At 31.9% G+C, this 25869-nt stretch overlaps 3 protein-coding genes across 4 annotated transcripts; 1 reads left to right on the top strand and 2 right to left on the bottom strand.

Moving 5' to 3' along the window:
- Nucleotides 1–10817: 10817 nt before the first annotated feature.
- On the bottom strand, nucleotides 10818–14996 carry LOC112783533 (protein PLASTID TRANSCRIPTIONALLY ACTIVE 12, chloroplastic). Its single transcript, XM_025826519.3, has 9 exons — nucleotides 14620–14996; nucleotides 13636–14307; nucleotides 13325–13437; nucleotides 12770–13029; nucleotides 12439–12560; nucleotides 12142–12210; nucleotides 11881–11934; nucleotides 11643–11759; nucleotides 10818–11472 (listed from the first exon to the last, which is right to left on the bottom strand). The coding sequence occupies exons 1-9, from the start codon at nucleotides 14677–14679 to the stop codon at nucleotides 11374–11376; spliced, it is 1566 nt and encodes a 521-aa protein (XP_025682304.1). The 5' UTR covers nucleotides 14680–14996; the 3' UTR covers nucleotides 10818–11373.
- A 2168-nt stretch (nucleotides 14997–17164) lies between these two features.
- Nucleotides 17165–20133, top strand: LOC112783351 (BTB/POZ domain-containing protein At5g03250-like). Its single transcript, XM_025826275.3, has 4 exons — nucleotides 17165–17226; nucleotides 17854–17923; nucleotides 18055–19254; nucleotides 19500–20133. Exons 1-4 carry the CDS (start codon nucleotides 17165–17167, stop codon nucleotides 19998–20000), a joined length of 1833 nt encoding a protein of 610 aa, XP_025682060.1. The 3' UTR covers nucleotides 20001–20133.
- On the bottom strand, nucleotides 17544–21703 carry LOC112783350 (ubiquitin-like protein 5). 2 transcript variants are annotated; one of them, XR_011879326.1, is made up of 5 exons: nucleotides 21342–21703; nucleotides 19609–21002; nucleotides 18664–19327; nucleotides 18256–18579; nucleotides 17544–18151 (listed from the first exon to the last, which is right to left on the bottom strand). XR_011879326.1 is itself a non-coding variant. In XM_025826274.3 (2 exons), exon 1 carries the CDS (start codon nucleotides 21576–21578, stop codon nucleotides 21357–21359), a length of 222 nt encoding a protein of 73 aa, XP_025682059.1. In that variant the 5' UTR covers nucleotides 21579–21670; the 3' UTR covers nucleotides 20801–21002; nucleotides 21342–21356. The 2 variants fall into 2 exon arrangements, 1 of the variants encoding a protein (XP_025682059.1); XM_025826274.3 differs by lacking the exons at nucleotides 17544–18151; nucleotides 18256–18579; nucleotides 18664–19327 and having other exon boundaries at nucleotides 20801–21002; nucleotides 21342–21670.
- Nucleotides 21704–25869: the final 4166 nt, after the last annotated feature.

Here is a 25869-nt window from a genome sequence, read left to right as displayed (position 1 = left end):
GTATCTTCATTATATTTGCCTCCATCGCCCATCACTCATGTGCTTAGAATTTTCTTCCAAGTGCTCTGTTATTTGCCCCCACTCACCACCACTCACTCATATCAAAAGTGAAAAAAAAAAAGGTAAATGTTAAACTCGTGTATATATATTTCTTTCTTATCATCTTACCTTATTATTGCAATAATTAATTAATTAAAGATATATATACAAACTCATCATCATCAGTATAACATAGAAATTAAACTTAATTATATATTTAATTCACTACAAGAAAATAGAGCTATTTTAACATAATTTTTTTAACAGTCATAGTTAAGTGTAAAAATTAATATATATTTTTAACAAATATCACAAATATTAAATTTTTTATGTTTTTTTTTATTTATAATTTGATTGTAGAAAATTATTCCTCAATTTTGACACTCATTTATTTTCAACATACTCCATTAGTTCTTTTTTTCGTTGAGCTCCGTCAATGTTGGCATCACACTGCTCTCAGTTTAGGATCATACTACTTATTTTTCATCTTCAAAATCTTAATTTATTCTTCAGTTTCAAGATCTCATCTCATTCTTTGTTAAAAGTTTTTTGTTGAGAATTTTTTATGGTCAATAAGTGTCAAAATAAATAGTATTTTTAAACGTTAATAAGTATCACAAAAAATATATTCTCAAATTTTTCTAACATTATTTTTTATGGCCAATATTTATCAAAATAAGATTTAAACTTTTTTTATAATTACTTATATGTTAAAAATACTATTTTTAACAAAATTTTTATTAACATATTTTCATAGTTAAAATAGTGTCAAAATTTATTTTTTTGACAAATTTTAATTTTTTTTGACACATAATAATCCTTAAAATAGCCTATATTATTGTAGTGATTTTGTTATTATAGGTAAAAACTCAGGTAAAATCGACTTCACGTGAAGTTGATATCTAAGAGTCGTTAGATAAAAAATTAGTCAAATCAATCAAATTATTTAACTATTATCAAGTATCAACTTCATGTGAAATCGACTGCACCTAAGTTTTCACCTTAATTACATAGTTAATAATATAACATTTGTACGTGCATGTTGTATGTAAAAAAAAAAAGATATGAAGAAAGAGAAAAAGGTGGGTGTGAGGTGAGGAGGATAAGGTGAGATTTGATGAATGAAGAACAGCTAGCATGCATAGGAAAGCAATATAATTAAGCCATAAAACCCTAGTTTGAGTGAGTGAGTGAGTGATGATAGTGATGGGTGTGGAAAAGAAAAGGGAGGAAAATGTCAAAAAAGCAACAGCTCATTTTCATGCTCATGGGGTACCCCCTTAGATTTGAGGGACCCATGCATCAAATTCTCTCTCTTTCTTCTTTTTTTTGACGCTTCATTCCTTCCAATTCCACCGTCACACCACTCACTCACCGCCCATCAATTTCCCACCTTCTCCTCCTCTTCTTAACACACATCAACATGATCATACACCTTCATTTCTTTCTTCTTTTTCTTTAAGCTACCCAAATTCTTGTTTCCATTTTTCTAAATTACATGTCATCGTTATATATATATATATATATATATATATATATATATATATATATATATATATATATATATATATATATATACCAACTACTTTTTTAATTGTAAGTATATAAAAAAATAGCATATCATGTCAATAATATAAAGATATAATATTACGGTGGACACTCAGGTGAAGTCGACTTCATGTGAAGTTGATATCTGAGAGCTGTTAGATGATTTGACTAATTTAACTAAATTTTTATCTAACGACTCTCAGATATCAACTTCACGTGAAGTCGACTTCACCTACCTGAGTTTAATTTTCACCTAATATTACTTACTTAAACCTATAAAAAAAAGTAAAAACAGTAGTTTATACTTGAAACTTCAAATCACTCAAAATGATTTTGAATAATATAAATAACAAATATTTTTTTGAAAAATTTAAAAAACATACAAAAATATCACGTATTAGATATATATTTTTTTAATTTCAAAACTTATATTTTGATGTGATTTTTATAAAATAAAACTAAAAAAAAAAAGATTTTTTATTTTTAAATTTTGATAATTTTATAATAAGTAATTTTTTAAGAAATGATCGAAAATCTTTTTCAAAAATGAAAAAAGTATAAAGATTGAATTTTGCTCCAATTTTTAGTTAAAATTTTATAAATAATAATCCAAATATTTAAAAAAAAAACTGTCGCTATCGACTTAAAGTGTTGTGATGTATGTGAAAAAATAATAATTTTTTTTATAATTCTAAACATATGAAATATTTTAAAAGTATTATTTTGCAATTTTTGGTAATAATATTTTCAGCAATGTATATATTAACTCCATCTCAAACTTATATTTATGCTGCTTTTAGAATCAATACCTACCTCTTACAAAGGCCCCATCATGGTTTCTCATATATATTCAACGTAACTTAATCAATCATCAATTAAAAACCAACAAAGGCTGCTCACAAATCTTAATCAAATATCTCATTCAAACCTATCTCTCATCAGGAGAAATTAAACTAAGTCATCAAATTAAGTCCCTATTGTAGGTTCATATAGTCATCATCTAAAATTGTTAATTATTAAGCTGTGAATGTATTGAAATCTTAATAAAGCGACAAATATTAAAAAATAAAGATGTTATTATAATTAGAGTAAAATATATTTTTTGTCTCTAAAATTTATAATTTCTTTAAAAAATAGCCTGGAAGGGGACGCTAGAGAGGGTGAGAGTCCCGTTGTGCTCAGATCCTGTCGCACTACGAGGCGATGTGTGCGAGTCGGGTTGTTTGGGAATGCAGCCCTAATCAGGCGGTAAATTCCGTCCAAAGTTAAATAGTGGTATGAGACCGATAGCGAACAAGTACCGCGAGGAAAAGATGAAAAGGACTTTGAAAAGAGAGTCAAAGAGTGCTTGAAATTGTCGGGAGGGAAGCGGATGGGGCCGGCGATGCGCCCTGATCGGATGTGGAACGGCGACGCTGGTCCGCCGATCGACTCGGGGCGTCGACCGACGTGGATTGCGACGGTGGCCAAGCCCGGGCCGTCGATAGGCCCGCAGATACGTCATCGTTGCGATTGTGGAAGGCAGCGCGCGCCCGCTGGCGTGCTTCGGCACCTGCGCGCTCCAGGGCGTCGGCCTGTGGGCTCCCCATTCGGCCCGTCTTAAAACACGGACCAAAGAGTCTGACATGTGTGCGAGTCAACGGGTGAATCGCAAGGAAACTAATTGGCGGGATCCCTCCGGAGTATTCAATTTTAATTCTAATATTTTTAATTTATGATCAATTTTGTTTTTTAACATTTTTAATTTGTTTTAAAATTATTCTTAAATATTTTCAATAATTTTATCTCTAACACTTCAGATAGAATTAACATATAAAAGTAATTTTGATATAAATTAAAAATATTTAGGATAAAATTAAATACAATTAAATATTAAAGATATTTTTAAAAAAATTACTTTATCCTTATAAATAATTAGGATATGATTTACGACATATAAATGAAGCCAAAAATACGAAGGTATACAACCTAAGGTAACAAGATTTTAGGAAGAATAATAGATAACACAAGTGATGAAGATATATATATATAGGTACATAGAAAAGAGACAAAGCACGTAAGGAAAGTAGATAATAAGGTTGAGGTAGTGGCAATAATGTTAGTTTTGGAAGTGTAGATGACGAAAAAGGACATGTTATAATTGAAGGTAGCTTTCTACATGCAATTATTTGGAGGATCTTGCGGAATTTGTGACTCCAATGTGTCCACTCAGATAGTTTCTTTTCCACTCGTGAGTTCTTGTCAGGTAGCAATGCAAACATGTACATCAATTCAACACTACTCCTATTTATATCTACAATTAATCTTCCCCACTTACTTCAGATGCACCTACCCAACATCTTTCATTTATTAATTACCTATTTAGTTTCTTCTTTTTTTTTACTTTCTTGCGCTTTTGATTTTTTATATGAAGAAGAGAATGTAGCAATACAACAATGTGGAGAAGAGAGATGTTTTATATATATATATATACGGTGTTAGCAGAAAACGGATCCTCCGTTTTGAGTTTGAAAAAAAAATAAAAAAAGTTAAAAATCCTAATCGAATGGTCCGTTTTGATTTAAAAAAGGAAAAAAAAAAGAAAACAAAACTAATCGGACGGTCCGATTTGTAATTTCGAAAATAAACAAATTTTAATGTTGAAATCAGACCGTCCGATTTTTATTTTAACAAATTAAAAAAATAAAAAATACATATCGGACCCTCCGATTTGGTGTTTATTTTCTTCTTCAAGCAAATCGGACCCTCCGATTTATAGTTTATTTTTTTTATCAAACAAATCGGACCATCCGATTTGAATAAAACACCATATAAAATAAAAACACCTAATTTTCCAATAACAATGTATTACACATATATTTAACCAATATAAAAAAAAATTAGCCTATTTTTTACCTTGGTGCAAAATAAATGTGTGAATTGTTTTTGGATCGTGTTAGAAACAAGAGATTAGATTGAAAAAAGAATTTGTGTATTATTGAGTGTATTTAAGTTGTCTATTCAAGTTGTATGAAATGATATAATATAAAACGATATTTATAAGTACTAAGAGAATCGTAATAATAAAGACGTAATCTCCTATAATAAATATTTAGATATATTAAATACTTCTAATTGATTATAATTGATTCTAATTATATTCTAACAGATCGGAAAAAGATATTTTAAAGTGACAAAATTATAATTATTGAAGTAAAAAATTTATTATTATTAAATTTATAACTTCTATATATTATGTGTAAATTTATTATTTTGATTTAAGAATAATTAGATTCTTATTTTATCAACTTTTTAAAAAAATTAAAATCTGATTCCTTGAAATCATTTTTTTTTCTAGACACAATGTAATGTTTGAGAAGAATAAACCCAAATTTTATCATATAATATTAAAATAAATAGATATTATATGATATATTGTTAATAAAAATATAAACTATATTTATTTTCTGATTATTCTATGATTAATTTTTCACTTATGACTAAGATGTATTTTTTTTATTATAATTTTAATATGATATCATCAGAATTCAGGTATTTTCTAATAATGATTAATTGGAGAATATATAATTTAAATAATATCTTTTTATTGTAAATAAAAACTTCTTTGTAATAAGAATAAATATAAAAATAGAAAATAAACGAGTGTTATCATATTATTAGTGTACTAGTAGAGAGAAACTATGATTCCAAAGAAAACCCAAGTTTTATTCCCATGGTAAACTAAGCTAGAACGAAATTAGTCACTTTATTCAATTACTAGTAAATAATAGGGAGAGGAATACCCTGTGAAACAAATAATAATAAAATAATATATATTTTTATCTTAAAATTAAAATTGGCTTTTTTTTTTCTATCTCAAGAAAAATTCAATGTTTTTAATCTATAAATTATTATCTTGATCGCAAAACAAACTATTCCAACCAGATAAAAAGTTACGTGAATATTCAAGGAATAAAATTAGAAGAATATTTCAAAACATATAAAAACTTCTCAAAAGAATAATAAACAGTCAAATAATTTTCAAACTTTTCCCGATTATTATTGATTTTAAAAACATCATATATATATATATCCTACCACCGAAAATTAATAAATTGTCAAGTATCAAATTCTCATTATAAAGGCTCGATATGACATTTTCCATTAAAAAAATGCTCTCGGATGTTGATGAGAGGACTCTAATTAATTAGCCTATGTTTAGAAATCAATAATTTTTGGGCTTTGGCCATTATTATCAACTATTATATAGTAGCGGATACGTATATTTCTAATTCCAATAATCTGCATACAACTTTAATTTTCCTTTTGAAATTTTATTACTAAAGAATAATAACCACTTGCACTTAATTTTATACATTAATTAAGGAAATAAATTTGCTTGTGTCATGTCATTAAGAAAGTGTATGTGTATGTATGAGCAATAGTTGGTCAATGGTCATGTATATAATTTTAAAGAATTTTATTTTTATTAAATTTTGCATTCTAATTAATATTTTATAAAATAAAAAAAATTATATATATCATAGTATAAATATTTTGGCATTACATTTTAAATTTATCATATTTGCGGAGATTTAGAACCCCTCGCAACATAAATAAAAACTGCTGCAACACAAAATTGTTATAAGTTTTCGAAAACCGACGTAATTTAGTTGAAATCTCCGCAAACAGCGGGGACAAAAATTGCCGCAATTTGAATTTTAAAATTGCATTTCTGATAAAACTCCCGTAATTTATTGTAGCACACCTAACTGTATCATTTTATTAAACTACTATAACGCAATTTGCGAGAGTTAAAAACCGTCGCAAATTAAAAAAAACAACCCCACAAATTAGCGTGTTTTTTTGTAGTGATCTATAATTTTCAAAACTAAACAAGTAGTTAATTATTAAGTTGTTATAATTAAGCTTAAGAACAGTAATACAGCAAAAAGGATGGGAAGCAATAACAAACCGAAACATAAAGAATAATATAATATTATTGTGGACCCCATCTCCATAATTAACGAAAAAGAAAGGTTTGAAGAGTGTGTATATGTCACTAATCATAATCATAATTAGTATTATATTATTACTAACTACTCATCAAAAAGGGTTTTAGCTAACAATCAGTATGTCCCTTTTCAAATATATAAAAATTAAATCTCTCTCCCCAAACAAAAGAATGAGAGGGCATAAAAACATTGCTGGAGAGAGACGAACATAGAATGAAACATGTTTGACCAAATGTTTGTGTTTTTGCCCTCTTTTTATTTGTTTGCCATTCTTCAAAGGTAATTGGCTTCAAGGGAACACAGCAAGAAAGCAAACCAGCACCAACTTGGAATTTTTTTTTTCTTGAACATGTTTTGGGTGACATATATATAGTGTCTCCAACATAATAAATTAAATCCCATTATCATTTATTATGTTTTAATTGTATGATTGCATGTTTGCTAATAACCAAACTTCATCCCTAATCATTTATATATCATTAGTGAAAAAATTGGACCTACAAGCAACCACTCTACATACACTACTAAACATTTGTGTCTTTCAAGTCAAATCTCTTAATTACATGTCATTTAGCTTAATTTTTTTTTATTCTGTTCAGGTGTAATTATATTCCTATACATGCTTTTTGTCTCTCTTATACAAAAACTAGTACACGTGGCAAAATTCCATTGGATCAATAGTTTGTATGTACATGAACATGAACATGCAACAAATGAGTCTTCCCATGGTGTAGGAGATATAACAATAATGTATCCTCTTGAATAGTGAAAGATGCAGTTTGAAGCACCTATATTGAAGGATGCTTAAACTTTAGGTTGCAAATAAAATATTCACCTTGTAACCTAGCAATATATATATATGACATATAATCATTCTGAATGTTTGACCAATATATAATCTCATATTCGAGTTCTAATAAATATGGACCGGTGACAATGCTAAAAAAGTTGTATTATTTGTTAGGTAGCAACTTTTGAAAGAGAGATAGAGATTGAGAGACAGACATTGAGAGATAGAAATTGAAATAAGTTTTAGAGAAAAGGACAAATAGGTCCCTAACCTTTTGTCCTGTGGACATTTTTATTTCTGACCATTGAAAAATACTTTTAAGTTCCTGACTTTCACAAAACTTGGACGGATCAGTCTCTTCGTCCAAATGCCTCCGTCAGGGACTGATCCGTCCAAGTTTTGTGAAGGTCAGAGACTTAAAAGTATTTTTTAATGGTCAGAGACGAAAATGTCCGCGGAGCAAAAGGTCAAGGACGTATTTGTCCATTTCTCTAAGTTTTAGTATTGTATTTGGTGTAAAGTTAGAGACAGAGACTCTAATAAGAATAAAACTCTAATTTAATTTGCATAAAAAATAAAGTTAAAATTAATTAATTAAAATAAGGATATTTTACGTATAAAATGTTATTAAAGTTTCTGTCTTTATTTTTAAAAATTTCAATTTTCTGTATCTTCACTTTTTGGAGTTATTGAAATAATGAAATTCTGGGGACAGAAACTGAAATTTTAATACCAATCTCTAAACTAACAAATATGATACTAAATTTCAATTTTTCAATTTCCATCTCAATACTTCAAAATAAACGTTACCTTATATTCTTAATACTTAAAAATAATTCAATAAATAAATAAAAATAATATGCACCGCTATTTGAGAGTTCAGATGGGATGGTCAACATTTTCTCCTTTGAATATTAGCTCTGAGGATATTGGTATTCTACAAGGAGGAGAAATTTTAAAATTATTGGAGTAAACCTCAAGTCACATTTGCAATCTTTTTTTGGTTTGAAATTGAATTCAAAGATATATAACATTTGAAATGTGAAGCCCAAGTTTAGGAATCCATGCATTATTGATGGGACCACACAATTCCAAGCACGGCAAGTGGGTTCACATTTCTTGGTTTAGAAAACATTTTAGGATATCAAAATGATGCTATTTATTCTATAAAAGAATCATGGTTATAAAAGTTTTATCATTATAATAATATTTGATGGCTGTATAGTGTATACTATTACCACAAAGAATCATATTTTTAATGTATAGAACACTTTTAAGATCTATCAGAGGAATCATTAGGATAGTGTAGGCCATAGAGAACAAATTTATATGATGATAAAACACACCTGGGCTTTTAATTGGATTTGGATTTTAATTATTCTAAAGATTATCTCCAACGTGCTTTGGAAGCCACTAAGATCAAAAAAAAAAAAAAAACCTGCGTTATTTGATGATAAAAAAATTATTAAATAAAATAAATGACTATTTGTACCAATAAAAGATGAAAATACTGATATATGTATCTACACTAAATCGAAACTAAACTTGTACTAACGCAAGATGCTCTCTGTGTGACAAAAGTACCTGTCTTTGGAGGGTTAGAGTGCCACGTAGAGTACTTTTGTCACACGAAAGACATCTTGAGTAGGTACAAGTTTAGTTTCGATCTAGTGTAGTTACATATGTCAGTATTTTCATCTTTTATAGATACAAATAATCATTTAGGTAGCGTTTGTTTTGAGGTACTGAGACAGACAGACTGAGACTTAGTATAATGTTTGTTGGCTCAGATACTGGTACTAAAATTTCTGTCTCTGTTCCTAAAATTTCAGTATTTCAGTACCTCTAAAAAGTGAGGACATAGGAGACTGAAATTTTTAGAGACAGAGACTGAAACTTTAATAACACTTTATACATAAAATACCCTCATTTCAATTAATTAATTCCAATTTTACCTTTTATACAAATTAAATTAGAGTTTCATTCTTGTTTTAATTTCTGTCTCCCACTTTGCACCAAATAGAATATTAAAATTTATTTTTATCTCTGTCTCTATCTCTCAGTCTCAGTCTTTCAGTCTCTATTTCTCCACTAAACGATACCTTATTCTTATTAAATATAGTCCTACAAGAAAGAGTTGAAGAGAAGCTAGGTTTAGAAAGGTGCTCTCTCTCTAATGCTGGATCACTTTTTGTGAGTGTGTTTAAATTAATTGATAAAATTAATGAAGAAGTGGTTATCTTGGCCTAATAATATGGTATATTAATGACAAAAGAAGGTTCACTATTGATCAAAAGTGCACCGTATAAGGACAATATAGCATCACATGGTTTGGTCAAACATGAAATTATCAAAAAGAGAGGCCAAACAGTTGCTTGTGTTTAAAAGGCAAAAAGCACAAATAATAAAATATTACGACTTCTTTTTTTTAATTAGAAGATTACGTACTACAATAATGCGATTAATATAATCAAATTTCTTATTTAAAAGGTTTTAGTATGCGGTATATACGGTTATTACTAGAATAAGTCCAAATTGTTAATGGCACAAGTTCCATTGGCACCTACAATTGCAATTTTTATATTGTCCATCTTTGAGAAAAGGGAACTGCTAACATATTTAGAATTAGAAGAGCAGTCATACATATCTTCTTTTTCATATTTAGATATATCATAGTCAATTCTTTTTTTATTTTATTTTAATTAATGCCAATGAAGAAAAGGCAAGATATGATAATTTATCAACAGTGATCTATCTTTAATTGAATTTATATATAAAAAAAAAAACTAAATTACCAGTGAAACTTTTCTATATTTTTCAGCAATGTGAAACTACATGTTTTTTTAGGTCAAATGAATTTGACAACTCTCAATTTTAGACATTACAAACTCACGCGCACACTACGTACTCATACATATGGGCAAAAAGAGGATACATGAAACAATTTTTTTTTTTTGGTTGCCCATGGTATCCCTCGGCCCGATAGGCCGAAGACTAATCCGTCGCGGATCGGAGCTCCATTTAAAGGCAGCATGCACAAGGTGGGATTCGAACCCCCAACACTTGCTTAAGCGGACGAGTGAGCTAACCACTCGACTAATCCAAGTTGGTTATACATGAAACAATTAATTGTTCAATAATGTATTTGGGCCAAAACAAGGCCCATAATAAAAAAGAGGTCCATATTAATCACTAATTAAACCCAGCCCCCAAAAAGCTTGAAAGAAAAAAAAAATCAAACGAATATTTCAATGATTTTTTTATTCATCTTTAATGGTGTTTGGTTAAAAAGAAAAAACTTTTAATATTTTTGCTTGATTTAGGTAAAATATTATGACCAACAATTCAATGGAGTCTCAATTGTCCGGCTTCAATACATAGGACTATGAAAAGTCATATATTGTTCCTTTTAGTTTTTCACTTTTTTTTGTTAAAACCATTAAAACTATAGTAACAAATAATATGATAAATTGCATTGTAAAATGTTGCAATACAAGAACTCATTGACAATGCAAATCAAATAATAAAGTTTTACAAAGTTTACAAGAATCTATATTCTAAAGTCATCTTCTTATACATGCCTTGGTGGAAATCAGTACACTCCTTGAGAAAGATGCACCTGCAATGGTCACTTTCCTACCCAAAATTTATTAGACTCTAGTTTACACCAAAATCACAATGCAATCATATTGGACCTCTTGCATATGAAGGACTATGATATCAGAATTGTGCATGTATATTGGAGGTGTTGGAAAGTGGGAACAAGTATCTGAGAGTATTTAAGGAACTAGCTTCCTGATTCAAAATCTGATTTCAACATTTATAGCCAGAGCTACACTATCTTTGTGGCAATGCCTAAAGCAAGTTGCTCATAGTTCAAGAAACTGACAAGGAATTACTTACAAACTAAATCCCTCGGCCTGTGTCTACAACATGTGCGCGTCTGAGCGTCTACAACTGCAATATATGCCTTTGACATGGAATGTGTCATGAGGAGTCATATCATTCTTCTTCTCCAAAGTCCATGAGGAAATCAGTCAAGTTCTCAGAATCATCTATAGCCTCATCCAGAGACATAGGACCGTCCTTCTTTGGTTTTGGCTACAGGATTGAGGATAGAAGGAATGTTATAATTGAGATGAAACATGTGATATAAAAATCTATCTCAATTCTCAAATATGGACATATATGATTTGATAAAAGCCAATAGGAGATTGATTTGACACTACTAACTTCGAAAATAGATGTAGCTATCCGATTTACAAGAATACCTTTGACTGGCGAAGCTCAGGAGTACTTTTCAAGACGCTCCAATTACGAGTAATCTTCTCTTCCTCTTCCTCTCCTTCTCCCTCTTCTTCATCTTCAACATCACTATCCTCTTCATCCTGTTTAATAAAGAGAGGAGGAAAAAGAAAAAGAAAATGTTACAATCACATTCGAGGGTCAATATTGTATACAGTTTACAGGAGCAAATGAAATGACCAAGAGATAATGGACGAAGCTCACATCATTTTCACCAATGTCAACGGCTTTCGCCATAGCTTCATCTACATCTGTCACCTGTCAATTTAAAATGAATAGTATTAAACTATCTTAGCATACAATACTTTCCTTTAAAAGCTTCTGACCTCAGAGGTTTAAGGTTCCCTTTAATTTATCTTGATGACAAAAATTGCAAGAGTCATATTTCACAAATGATCCATGCAATCTGTATATTCTCTATTAGTATTAATATAATTTCCATGCTTATTACTCTGACTACCGTACCACATGCTGTTCAGGCTTCTCCTTTGCCAGAATAGTGTTGAGTTCCTCCCTTGTAATAACGTGTCCATGCTGACCATATAAAGGAAAAATTTTCAGTATATATCGCAGTATTTAAGCACATAATGCATGGAATGACAAACTTTTGCCATATAACGTTTGCGCACTTCATCCCCAAAATTTCCATATTTAACTAAGCAGTTAATCTTTAATGGTTACTCACATTTAGCAATCAAATTTTCAGGAAATAAATAAAGAAATAGCAGAAACAAAGAAGAAACTGAGTTTAGATCAAATTACCTCCATCAGATAAGACAGCATATTTGGTGTTGGTTCATGGAAATCCGGTCCCCTGTAGTCGATCACTTCATTTGGATCTTGAATATAGTTCACGGTTGGGTAAACCGGATCTCCACCCCATACTGCAAGAATGAAGGTAACTTTTTAACTAATTGATATTCTGGATTGAGTATATCTAGAATCTAGTGTGACCAAAAGCACATGAATGGTAGATCTCAGTGCAAGCTGAATGATATTTACAACCACAAAGTATGGGATGCTTGGCCTGATGATATGAGAAGACTAAAACAGGATACTGACATAACACACTTTAGTTGTTAAGAGTACATACTTTGCTTTATCTGTTCCTCCTTCATTCGCATTGCTAAAGGATCCCTTTTAATACGCACATCAGTTCCCATCATTACGCGATACTCCCGATCAGTTTGGTGGCTGAACATTTCAATTAGTTGAGCAGTTTCATCTTCACCAGTCTCTTCAAAATGCTTCTGAATAGCTTCACGAGATGTGTCCCCTTTCCATGCTTTTACCCATTCTGAATAGTATGCCATCGGACCAATCTCTTCCAGTCTATCTTCCTCAGCCTGAAGCCTATAATAATGAAGAGTATGCTTTTAGGAGATTCAATAGTAAATGTCTTCAGATTTTGCAAAGCAGTCATCACAAATGAAACTATGAAGCAAGGATCTCTCATAAGTCTATGTATGCGCAAATTATATGTGAATTGAAGTTAGTTTTGATGAATGAATTATACCATGAAAAATTCGAGCTAATTTCATACACTGATGTCACCCTTAGTTTTACATTTCTCATGTACTACAGAAATGCATCACTTTCATTTCTATGCTTATCAGAACAATGTTGTGAAAATAATGGTCAGCAATACCTCTCTTCCTTATAAAGATGGCGTCTTGCTCGGTAAAGAGACGTTTCTGTCAATGTTGGGTGCTCACCATAAAGCTTTACTTGCCCAGTTTCTGCCATGGCTTTCAGGAAAACCTGAAAAGATTATTCAGTTCAGTCAAAATAGAACTTACAAGCTTCAATATATCTAACAACTTATTCTCAATGAACATAATTTTGAAGACTAACAAACAGTAGTATCTAATTTGAGGACTAGGAGTATCTGAGCTTCATGGTGCGAGGAAAATCAATTCATAGGTATCCTCCCCATAAACCGTATTCATACACACTAACCGTATCAGCATCTGGTTTCCTCCTTTGCCACCTGGACCATTGTTCTTTCTCTGGCTTCTTCCAGTTCCACCATAGTTCTTCCTCAGGAAGTGTGCCCTCTATTTTCTTTTTAACTCTTGGATCAATAAACGGGTGAGGATTTCCAATTTTCTTATCAAGGTCATATCCCGCCTCTTCTTCTTCCTCCGGTTCTGACTGATAAACAACAAACTCAGAAGAAGAATCTTGGGCATCCTCAGTGGATTCAACCAAAGAAGCCTCATCAGATGGTGCAGGGTCAGACGATTCTACATCAATACTTGAAGAAGAAGCAGCAGCTGTTTTGTAATTCTTCCTCCTACTTCCAGGCTGGCTACCATAAGACGGAGAACTTGACGATTCGCCACCTGGCAGAGGCGCCCTGGCAGCCCTCACCTGACTAGCAGTTCCCTCAGGCCAATACTCTTGCTCTGGAACACTTGCTCGAGCACCGGAGGCCGGCTCAAGCTGGCCAGAGGTGGAGTCCATGTAACTGTAGTAAGGTGGACGCTCAACAGATACATGCTCAATATTATAATCATCTTTCTTTTCACATTTTATACAACTATATGAAGGAACCCTCCTTGAATTGCTGAAACCAACTCTAACTTGCAAAATCCCAGCAGGGAATGAACCAACCAAGTAGGATGATGTCTACAAAGAATTGCACTACTATAACTTAGCTCATATTATATAACAAATTCAAAATTAGCATAATAAATTAAGATAAACTACCTTAAACACAAATATGAGAGAAAAAAAAAAGATATATAATTTGGCAGCTCAGTCACCTAAAAATTGGATTTTTATTCTTTTCAAACAATAAAGACAGAGAACCACATACCTCATATATGTCAAACTTACATATAGGGAAAACTAAAGCAATCCAGAAGCTAAAAATTTGAACTTTGAACACCCCATTAAAGAGAAAGAGTAACCAAAAGGGAAAAAGTAAAGGAAGTGAACCTGGAAGTGATTGAAGGGAGACTTGGGAAGGAGATTGGAATGAATGGAATTGGAAGCCATAAGGTCTCACGAAAAACGGGTTTTTGCAGAAGCGGGGAGTTCAAAGAAGATCCTTTGAGCTGAGTAGGTGGTTGGTTGGTTTTGCGAAAGAAGAAGAAGAAGATGCGAGAATGAGAGAGGATGATTCAACTTTCTCCCTCTTTAATCCTTAAACCTCACTCACTGCAATCTGCAAAACTATGCAATGTGCAGTGGCATTGACGCATTGCCACCCCCCCCTTATCATTTTCCTCTCCTCTCTCTCACCCTTTATCGTATTTTCTTTCAAAAAATGCTAATTCACGAAACAATTAAGACTATGAAAATTGGATAATGACAAAGGATTTATTTTCTATTCATGGGCCATTTATATCACATTCATAACGTATTAGTAAATGGTCAAATTAATCTCTAAAAGATTATTCATTTTTTAAATTGGTCTCTAAAAATTTTTTTAATCAAATTTATATTTTTAAAATTTTAAATTAGTTATGTTAGTCCTGCTGTTACTTTATCTGTTAATAGTATCAAAATCTGCTAATGTAACACATTAAGTGACATTCCAACATATATTAATATGATTAGTTTAAATTAGATCAAATCAGAACTTAATTAAAGAGAAAATTTGAAGCAATAGAATTTCCTAATTTGGAGTTAATTTGATCTAATTTCATAAATTAATCATGTTAATAGCCAATTAAGACTCTTAAGTAGCGTTTGTTTTCGGGGGCAGGACATGGAGACATGGACAACACTTGTCTAAAAAGTGTTTGGAAGCAGAGACATGGACAGAGACATGGACAGTGGACATATTGTTTTCGAGACAGTTTTTTATAATTTTGTGTCCACTCTTTCACGAAGGACAACGATGGACACGGGATTTGGAAGAGTGGACACGGACAATTTTATAAATTTTGTTTTCCTTTTTTTCCACTATTACCCCTTTTTATTTTTCCTATTGCGTTGTTCAGAGATACACTTTTTTTCTTCCAGTTCTTCCTCTATCTCTTTCTTTTCCAGGTACTCTCTCCTTTTTGTAGAATTTTTTATTTGGGGTAGATAATTCTTTTCTTTTTATTATTTTACTTCAATACCATTTTAACTTTATATTATATTATTTGATTTGTAATAAAAGCAATAACAAAAATAATTAATCTTAAAACTTTTGAAAGATAAATATTAGCAAAAATAAAATTAATCTTTTAAAATGTTAAAAAATAATTTATAAATTGTAATTGATTTTATATAATTTAAAGAAAAATCAGTTTTTTATAAAGAAAAATCAGTTTTTAGATAAAAAAAAATTAGTTTTTTTTTTTTAAATAAAAATAGATTTTTATATGCAAAAACTAATTGTTTTTTCATATAAAAATTGATTTTTTTAAAATTAATTTTTTATTTAAAATTAATTTGACTTATTAACTTAAATAAAATTTTTTATTAATCAAACTTAAATTTATTTTTTTTTGTTAATCTTAATTATATGTATTCCTACATATTAATAATAAATTTTAAAATAAAATAATTATATTTATAAATTTTATTTTAATATAAATATTAATATATTTTTTTATTAAAATTTTTTGCCTCAAATATTTTTTTCAAGTTCCGTCTGTACTCCTACGTACTCTCATTTTTTATTAAATTAATTTGTATTGATGTAGAAAATTTGGAATCACAGGGCTATTTTAGTCATTTTATATAATATTTTAGTCTTGTCCATGTGTATCCAAACATAATACTAGACATTACATTAGTGTTTTGTCCATCGTATCCAAACACAATACACAAAAGATAATTTTTAGTGTCTCCGTCCTATTGTCTCCGTTTCAGTGTCATATTCTGTCCTGTCTCTGAAAACAAACGCAGCCTTAAATATATGTTGAAGTGTCATTTAACACGTTATATTAGCAAATTTTAACACCATCAACAAATAAAGTGACGCAAATACTAACATGACTAATTTAAAATCTTTAAAAAACGAATTTAATTAAAAAAATCTTTCAAAGACCATTTTAAAAAATAAGTAATTTTTTAGGGATTAATTTAACCATTTACTCAATAACCTATTTAAAAAAATAACGCATTTGTTAAAATAATGCATAAAGCAAAGCTTTTTAACTTTTATTTCATTTCCTGTGGCGGAAGATAAACTTGAGTCGACCAATAACATATTAACATGTTAATTTGCATTTAATTTAACAAAAGTAAAGTAAATTAACAATTTTTATTTCAAATTTTTGGCAGAGAGAGAGAACGAGAGATAGATATACAACATAAGCTGATTTTGTAGATAGCTACGTTAACCGTTTTTGTCGCTCTTTCAGTTATTAGAATCGCTTCTTCTCTCTCTCTCTCTCTCTGGAGCTAGCTTCTCATCACATTTGACATTACAATGAAATCACTCCTTTCTCCTCTTCTTCTTTTCTTTTCCACTTTGTCTGCCATGTCTTAATTATTAATTTCTTAATATCATCAATGCAACAACCTGCGATTAAATCAAATAATGTCATTCATGAAGCTGGGATCAAAGTCTTCTGAAGCATTTCATTTGGAAGGCCAGACATGGTGAGATTTTTCTGTCTTCTTTTGGTTTCACATTAAGAGATAAATATAAAGATCCCTTATGCAATTAAGCATTGTTTTTATTTGGTAATGTCCCCATGTCAAAATGGAACCCTTTATTTATTATATTGGTGGGGTGGTGAGAGGTTTTCAATCTTCTCTTCAAATATCCCTAATTTGAGTTGCCCTCATTTTGGGATCAAAATGTTGTCAAATCCATTTTCCTCCAAAGATAGAAAGGTGCAAGCTTCCAAAATACTAGTCAATTTTCAATCATGCAGGAAATTCAAAGTGGTGCAATCAATCTATGAGCTTTTGGGTAGAGAGGAAACATGAGATTGGATTATTTCAAATTTCATATTTGGTTCTTAACTGGTTCCACTTCCACTGGCTAATTACATTTACTAGAATTGTAAAGAAAAAAAAGAAAGAAAAAGAAAAGGCAAGAGTGAACAACTTATCCAAGTAACTATGAAATAGACTCAGCTTTTTGCAATTTTTGTCCAAACAACAGTGGATGCCTCTGTTTATCTTAGCAACTTTTCAATGATGATTGATGTTGGGAATGTTGTTAGAGTATGATTACATTTTTCATTATTGCTCCTAAATCCTAGTTTTGTTTTACTTCAGGGTATGTTCAACAGGACTTCCAAGTGATGTTACAGTTGAAGTTGGCGAGATTTCTTTCTTCCTCCACAAGGTGCTTGTTGAATTCTTCTTTTTTATCTCCACTCTTTACCTTAAAAATGTCTTTGTAGGCCTCTTTCAAGTCCTAAATTATGTGCTGAGTTTGTTCCTCAATTTGTTCATATAATTGTGATTTTGATGCAGTTTCCATTGCTTTCTAGAAGTGGACTGCTGAAGAAACTCATTGAAGAATTGTCAGGCGATGATGGATATGTTTGTACCTTTCAACTTCATGATATTCCTGGTGGTGCAAAAACATTTGAGCTTATAGCCAAGTTCTGCTATGGTCTAAAAATAGATATCACGCCATTAAATGTAGTTAGCCTCAGATGTGCAGCAGAATACCTCGAAATGACTGAAAATTATGGCGAAGGGAATCTTGTTTCGCAGACAGAAGCTTTTCTGAATGAAGTTTTTGGTACTTGGCCAGACTCCATAAAAGCCCTTGAAACATGTGAGGAAGTGCTACCTTTTGCCGAAGACCTGCATGTTGTTTCAAGGTGTATTGATTCCTTGGCAATGAAGGCTTGTTCGGATCCAAGCTTATTCAAGTGGCCAGTGGGTGGACGTAAAAGCCAAGACAATGCAATGGCGAATGGAATTTCCACTGAGATAAAGCCACAACCTCAAGGTGATAATTGGTGGTATTATGATGTGTCTTTGTTAAGCCTGCCCTTGTTTAAACGACTGATTTTAGCCATTGAATCGAAAGGTATGAAACCTGAAAGTGTCGCAGGATGTCTCATATATTACCTTAGGAGGTTTCTCCCCTTGATGAATAGACAATCAAGTTTCAAGGATAAATCACATGCAACCATTCCCACAACCTCTGAAGCAGATCAAAGGGCTCTGTTGGAAGAAATTGTGGAGTTGCTTCCAAACAAGAGGGGGGTCACATCCTCCAAACATCTGCTTAGGTTGCTCAGAACAGCCATGATATTGCGTGCAAGTCCATCCTGCAAGGAAAATTTGGAGAAAAGGGTAGGAGCTCAACTAGACCAGGCTGTGCTCGTCGATCTTCTCATTCCAAATATGGGATACTCAGTTGAAACCCTCTATGATGTAGATTGCATTCATAGGATTCTTGATCACTTTATGTCTATATACCTCCCTGCATCTGTAACAGCTTCCCCACTAATACTCGAAGAGGGAACATTGATAGCTGCGGATGATCCATTGACGTCGATGACAATGGTAGCAAGCTTGTTAGATGGATATCTTGCTGAGGTGGCTTCAGATGCTAATTTGAGCTTGTCTAAGTTCCAGGCACTTGCTGTTGCAGTTCCGGATTATTCTAGGCCACTTGATGATGGTATATATCATGCAGTAGATATTTACCTTAAGGTTAGATCACACTGGATAGTCTAGCTTGCCCAATAGATTTATTTCAATACACCAATGTTACATGTTTTTGCAACTGAAATTGTGGAAGACAATAATGAAATGTTGTTTGGAACTTGCTACCTTTGCCAAAGCTATATTGTGAAAGAACATATAATAAACTTAATGGTAAAATAATAATAATAAGTTTTTAATGTTCATGTGTTTGGAATTTCGTAATTCTAATGTAAAACATCAATAAACTGCAGGCACATCCGTGGCTGACAGATACTGAAAGAGAGCAACTTTGCAGACTGATGAACTGCCAAAAACTCTCAATTGAAGCAAGCACTCATGCAGCGCAAAATGAAAGATTACCTCTCCGTGTAATTGTTCAAGTCCTGTTCTTCGAACAGCTTCGGCTTCGCACGTCAATATCCGGCTGGTTCTTTGTTTCTGACAATCTTGCAAACTCACAAGACCAAAGTGGAAATCTCGGCCTCCATAGGAGTGATGGTAATCATCAACTGGACTCTGCAGGGGGAACAGACAACGTGAGAGAACGTCTCTTGCAGATCGAGAAGGAATGCTCAGAAATTCGAAATGAGCTGCAGAAGTTGACAAAGACAAAGAGAAGTTGGAACATTTTCTCTAGAAGGTTTGGCTTTAGGAGAAAAACAGATTCTAGCAGTTCAAAAGAATCAAATAGCACTAATGCAAAGACACAATCGTCCACTGTAAATGGAAAACCAAATCGGGAAAGTAGTTGATCGTGATCATTGATGTCCAAGTAGGTGGAGATAAATTCTCTTTTCTGCAACAAGTTCTACTTCTCTATTTGAATGAGTTTATAACTGCAATCAAATTGACACTAGAATAACAGGTTTAGATGATGGTATTTTAGTCAATGTCTTAGATCAGTTCATTCTTAGGATATGAAACTCTAGAGTAAACAATAGTCACCTCTTAGACAAAGTAAAATGACCGTTCAATCAAAGAAAGACAAGGATTCTCTTCAATTGAGACTTATAGCATTTTGCAATGGTTAATTAATACTTAGAATTTAAGATGCTCTTCAGAATTGAGATGTTATGCTTAGATCTAATCATCATGATGCTTAACTTTTCTTATATTAGTTTGTCATGTTCGTCTTTATTATGTGACGTTGTTTGCTGCCTTAAGATAATTGAACCAAGATATCGTTGTAGCATATAACAATGTTTAGGTGATTATGTTATTATCGTATAAACAGATTTATTTAGTGAGTATAATCAAACATTAATAGAAATGGATAACACGGAGTTCTTCATGGGAGAAACTTCACACCCTATCTGTGATAACATTTATTAAAAGATGTAAAAAAATAACTCTTGTTTTAATATCGATTATGTTGAAGAACTCTACCATAATGACAATTCGTTTTGCACATTGTAAAAATACCATTTCGTTCAACAAAAATGCTACACACACACGCACTAAAAATTAACTCATTAATTTAGATGTTCTTTTAATGAAGAACGTAAAGAGTATGAATATCTAGATTTGAATAGAATTTAGAAGGCAATGATAGTTCCACAAACAGTGCATATTCATATAAACCAGGAACACGTCAAATATGTTATATATAACAAAGTAACAGATTGTTCCAACAGCAAATTAAACCCAATATCATCCGGGTATGTACATTATTCCAATCAAAGGGGTTTTTTGCGAGTCAAAAGTTACATTCGACGCATTTATCCAGTTACATACTATATTGCCATTAATAGCACCTGAAACAAACAACAAAATAAGATCAGTGTCGAGAACGAGCATGCACAGAAATCGTGCGATTCCTTCAATAAATAACCTTTACTAGTGATGAGTTAATAAACCATTTGCGCATAATCAAACGTGAAGACTGAAGACTCAAGGGGAAACAAATGTAAATTCCGAAATTTAGATTAAGACTCGGCTTAAACACATCAAGAACAAAATTATGAATCCACAATGTTCGGGAAAGGTAAATTCAAACACAGAAACAGATTACATAACAAGGCAATTGTTAAATAAAACGCAAAATCACGGGGAACCCTAAAATCAAGAAGAACAGGGAAGAGGGAAGAAGAGACCTTTGAAGAGGGATTTTAGTTGTAGTAGAGTTCGAGGCCCATGCCGTCGTGGATCTCGTAATCTTTGAGGGTGATGTGATCCTTGTAGATGGTGTACCACTTCTGGATGCGAATCTTATCGGCCCTCGTTCCCGTCTGAGCTGCAACCAGCTTCTTCAGGTCGCCGATGGTGTCGTCATCGTTGCACTTCACGCGAACCTTCTTCCCCAATCGATCGTTCAGAACCACCTCGATCATCTTTTCTTCGTTAATCGTTCACAGAAACTCGAAACCCAAAACCCTAATCCCCCAATTCCTTCTTCTTCTTTGCGTTCGACTTTGTCCGATTGGAAAAAGAAGGCTTCGTATTTATAGCTTTGCTTGACCGCCATTAGTTGGATTAGTATATTAAATTTTTTTTATTATCTTTTAATTTGAATGATAAAATATTAATAAAATGAAATTAATTTTGTTTCAAAATTCTCAGTATATTAGATGTATAAAACAATAATAATAAATATAATGTTGGTTTAGATTTAAATACCTTTCACCAGTTTTAAACTTAAATTTTAAAAGTAATAAATATTTTATTTATGATGAATTATTGATAAGAAAAGTTATTTCAAAAGAAAATTTTTGCTCCATTTTTCTCCAATCTCAATCTTATATGTATAGATAAATTATCAAAAAGAATTTTGTGATTCATCTTCTCTTTTATTTTTAACTTTCTCCGTTTAGTGACACCCAATTTCACATGATGCACTGTATTTAGATCAATATATAGAAAACTGAAAATATAAATTTATGTAAAGTTACAATTGATCAAACAATTTATTCAAGGTTCATATATTTGAAAACCATAAACTTGATGCAACTTCTCTTGCTAGTTTCTAAATCAATTTATGTTAATAATGAAAGAGACAAGAAAGTCCACCTGAATAAAGCTTTGGAGTTACATTAAGCACTTTTGGGAGTCGTATGACAAACAAACCACCAAGGTAATTTGGGAAGTGCTCTTGTAATTTGGAGATAATGACTCCACAATATTAATTTTAAAATTTTCAAGCTCTTAAAAGTGTTCAGGTAAAACTAATGAGTTATAACTCAAATAATATAATCTTTCCATACTCATTTAAAAAGTTGCGAGTTTGAGTATTCCTATTTTTGATAAAAAAAAATGTTCAGATAAACAGTAACCAGATTCTAAAATTTTGAAATAATAACTACACAGCATAAAGGGCAATTTACCCAAATAAATAAATTGGGTGAAAGCTTTACTCAAATACACTTTAATTTTATAATCCAAAACTTAAAAAAAATACGATGAATGTGTTAACAAAATTGTTTTATTATTGTGTATTGAGCAGTGAGTATTGAGATTTGAGAGTGAAGATTAGATTACATTAGATTAGTTTTGTTGGGTGCATGACATGACATAATAATGAAGTAACAGGAAATGATAGTTAAAAAGGTTTGAGAATTGTCTAATATATTATCTGCTATGTATTTGATAGTTTAAGCGGTTTGAGCTTCTATTATATACATGTATTCTGTCACAATTATCATGCGCAGTCTAAATGATACTATTCATAGACCGTGGGAGCTTGTCACGGTTTATGCTTAGCTTTCTCTCTTCGTAAACCGTTGGAGCTTGTCACGGTTTACACACAAACCACAAACACTATAATCCGTGGTAGCTTGCCACGGTTTATGTTAAAATCAGAAACCGTGGTAGCTTTCTACGGTTTATATAGAAGTGTGAAAATGCACATGTACATAAGAGATTTCTGTTTTGTGTATTTGAGTAAAGCTTTCGCCCAATTTATTTATTTGGGTAAATTGTCCCAGCATAAAAATAAAATTAAGCAAATTACAAAATGAATGTATAAAAATCTATCAACCTTTATTAGTCCTTCTTAAAATAAAATCTCAATCACTTCTTTTAGAATTTGAATTAAACTAGAATAATGCACTTGCCAACATGTTTGAAACCTAATCAAATTCATAAAATGGAGGTGAAAAACTTAGATAGCTTCAAAATAATAAGTCCCCACACAATATTCAATCAAAATAAAAATGATTAAATTCAAGACAAAAGCAAAACCAAAACCAAATCAAGAGAAAAGAGGTAAGTAGCGAGACATACTAAAGGGAGAAAACCTTTATTAGTTCTTTATGCACTAATTTTCTTCTTTTTCTTTATTTCGTTATTTTTTTTAATCCAAATTAAACAAGATTATACAACAACAAAAATTCAATAATAAAAATTTTATCATTTATCTTAATCAGTTTAAAATAAGATACAATTTAGCAAAATTTAATAAATAAATTCAGTTCAATGAAGTAGAAAAGACTCGATCATAATAAAAACATGTTTATTATGCTTATGTTACTTTTTAGGTCCAGAATTAGAGATTTAGCTGAAAAGAAATATAAAAAATTTTTATATGGAGACTCAAAACCCAACTCATGTACCCTGTAGGACATTGGTTAGAGTTTTCACATCTGAGAATATTCTATTTGCATTGATTATTTTTTTATTTTCAAAGTTTTTGTTTAAAGACACAATTACAAACTTTTGAAGCATGAAAATTTATTTGAAATTATCTAAAAATTTTAGGGATTAACATATTAATTTAACCAAAAGAATACATTATTAAAGAGTATAATCTAATATCCACAGCTTACAGTCACAAAGAGCATAGCCTCAGAAAGCAACACTACAATAAAAGCACTTGAATTTCTAACAATTGCAAGAATACTAATATCAAGTAACATACCGAACAAATAAAAGCCCATGCTTTAACATAATTTTAACAAGAATTATCAAGAGTTTAGCACAATTTTTTTCAACACAACACAAGAAAAATGCAACAAAACAAAGTACAACAGAGACCATAGTTAAAAAGAATGAAGAATGAAAAATAAAAAAAATGAAGAAACCAATCTGAATAACATAATCTTAAATTTTTGTTCTGACTTCTGAGCAGTTTGAGTAGAGGGGTAGAAGTGCGATGGAGACGAAGGCCAGACAACAAGTACAATGGACGACGACAGTCCTATAGCTGATCAAACAAAGAGCAGACTCGAAAACGCTGATCTCGAAGAAGAAGCTACGATTGGTGGGTTGAGGACTTCGAGCACCATGACTAGAAGAAGTCAATGGCAAAAGCGCAACGGAGCATATGAACGCCAAGAACTGACACCAAACTCGAGAAAAAAGTTGTGACGCATGACACGGTGGCAATCCTTACAACAGTCCATGCGACGGTGGTTAGACAGCCCTTGCAGCGGTGGGGGAGAGGCTAGGATTTCTCGCCTTTAGGCTTTAGCTTTCTTTTTGTTTTGGAAAGAAGTGGAGAGGAGAATGCTTTTTCAGTTTCAGCTCACCGTTTTACTTCTTTTTTTTTTTTTTAAGTGTTCATGGTGGTGTTGATAGCGGGCTAGTGACAAATTGTCAAGTTTTAATCACACGTAATAAGGTTGGTTCTATCAGCGGCTATGATGGAGGAGCGGAGTAGAGGGAGGATGAAAAGGAACTGACTGTAGGAGAGAGAACTGGATTGGAGAGGAAAAGGAGTGAGAAGACATAGGTTATAAATGAATACTAAAATAATTTATAAAATAGAGAATAAATTTAATAATTAAACAATATATATTGAGTTTAGAAAATTAATATTAAAATGTTGATCAAATATTATTAAAATATTAAATTAAATGTCTATTAAAATATTACCAATAGTTTGTTTGATGGATTGGGTTTAGTGTGCAGGAAAGAAAATTAAGTTTCATAATGGCCCAATTGAAAAAGCCCATCTTGTTAACTAAACAAGCTTAGCCTGGACCGCACCTTGCAAGACCGGGATACTGATAGAGGAGTTGGACTGTATCAAGGGCAATATGACCCTTCAGATGAGACTGCTATCTAATTGACGATGATTTTGAGATATGCTGGGTGCTAGACAATTGTGCGGTCCACCAAATCTCACCTCCCTAATGACAACAAAACATTTATACTTCAACTATATCTCTAACCTACATAATATATTATACAAAAGTAGTCAAAATCACAATTAAATTTGAACTTACCAGTATCCGAGATTCTGACGAAGGGCCACACGGAGGCTCTATTGACACCCATTGCCGGCTTAACGGTACTGCACATGGTACTTTAACCGGTCGGACTCGATCACCTAGTATTCAACACTCTTGTGAATACTGTAGTTCTTCACACCCTGAAACACCGCCTCTCGGCTTCTGAACATGTGGCCGACCCGAAACTCTACCCCGCCGTTTAGGTTGTAATCCTCTTCACATGTGTCAGAAACCGGGGTCCTCTCTTGCATCGCGTCCAAATGCAGACTGTGATAGTGACTTGGGACTGCCGATAGCGCCGGAATCAGGTGAGGTGAAGGCAGAACATGGCGTGCCACAGCCCTGGCAGGTGTCTCCGGCACAAACTCATCCTCATCGCCACCATCGGACAACTCACTGTCCGCATTATCCGTCACGTAATCTTCGTCGGACTCCTCCTCACCCTCCTCTGCCT

The sequence above is a fragment of the Arachis hypogaea genome, chromosome 20 (assembly GCF_003086295.3).
Source record: "Arachis hypogaea cultivar Tifrunner chromosome 20, arahy.Tifrunner.gnm2.J5K5, whole genome shotgun sequence".
In the NCBI taxonomy this organism is placed as follows: Eukaryota; Viridiplantae; Streptophyta; class Magnoliopsida; order Fabales; family Fabaceae; genus Arachis; species Arachis hypogaea.
Note: the sequence above shows the minus strand (reverse complement) of the source record. Positions and strands in the feature narration are given on the sequence as shown.

Coding starts and splice junctions, on each gene's coding strand:
- LOC112783351 (XM_025826275.3), top strand. CDS start 17,165: ATGTCATTCATGAAGCTGGGATCAAAGTCTTCTGAAGCATTTCATTTG. Junction 17,227..17,853: donor CATTTGGAAGGCCAGACATG/GTGAGATTTTTC, acceptor GTTTTACTTCAG/GGTATGTTCAACAGGACTTC. Junction 17,924..18,054: donor TTTCTTTCTTCCTCCACAAG/GTGCTTGTTGAA, acceptor ATTTTGATGCAG/TTTCCATTGCTTTCTAGAAG.
- LOC112783533 (XM_025826519.3), bottom strand. CDS start 14,679: ATGGCTTCCAATTCCATTCATTCCAATCTCCTTCCCAAGTCTCCCTTC. Junction 11,760..11,880: donor TTGACATTGGTGAAAATGAT/GTGAGCTTCGTC, acceptor TTTATTAAACAG/GATGAAGAGGATAGTGATGT. Junction 11,473..11,642: donor CTGAGCTTCGCCAGTCAAAG/GTATTCTTGTAA, acceptor TCAATCCTGTAG/CCAAAACCAAAGAAGGACGG.
- LOC112783350 (XM_025826274.3), bottom strand. CDS start 21,578: ATGATCGAGGTGGTTCTGAACGATCGATTGGGGAAGAAGGTTCGCGTG.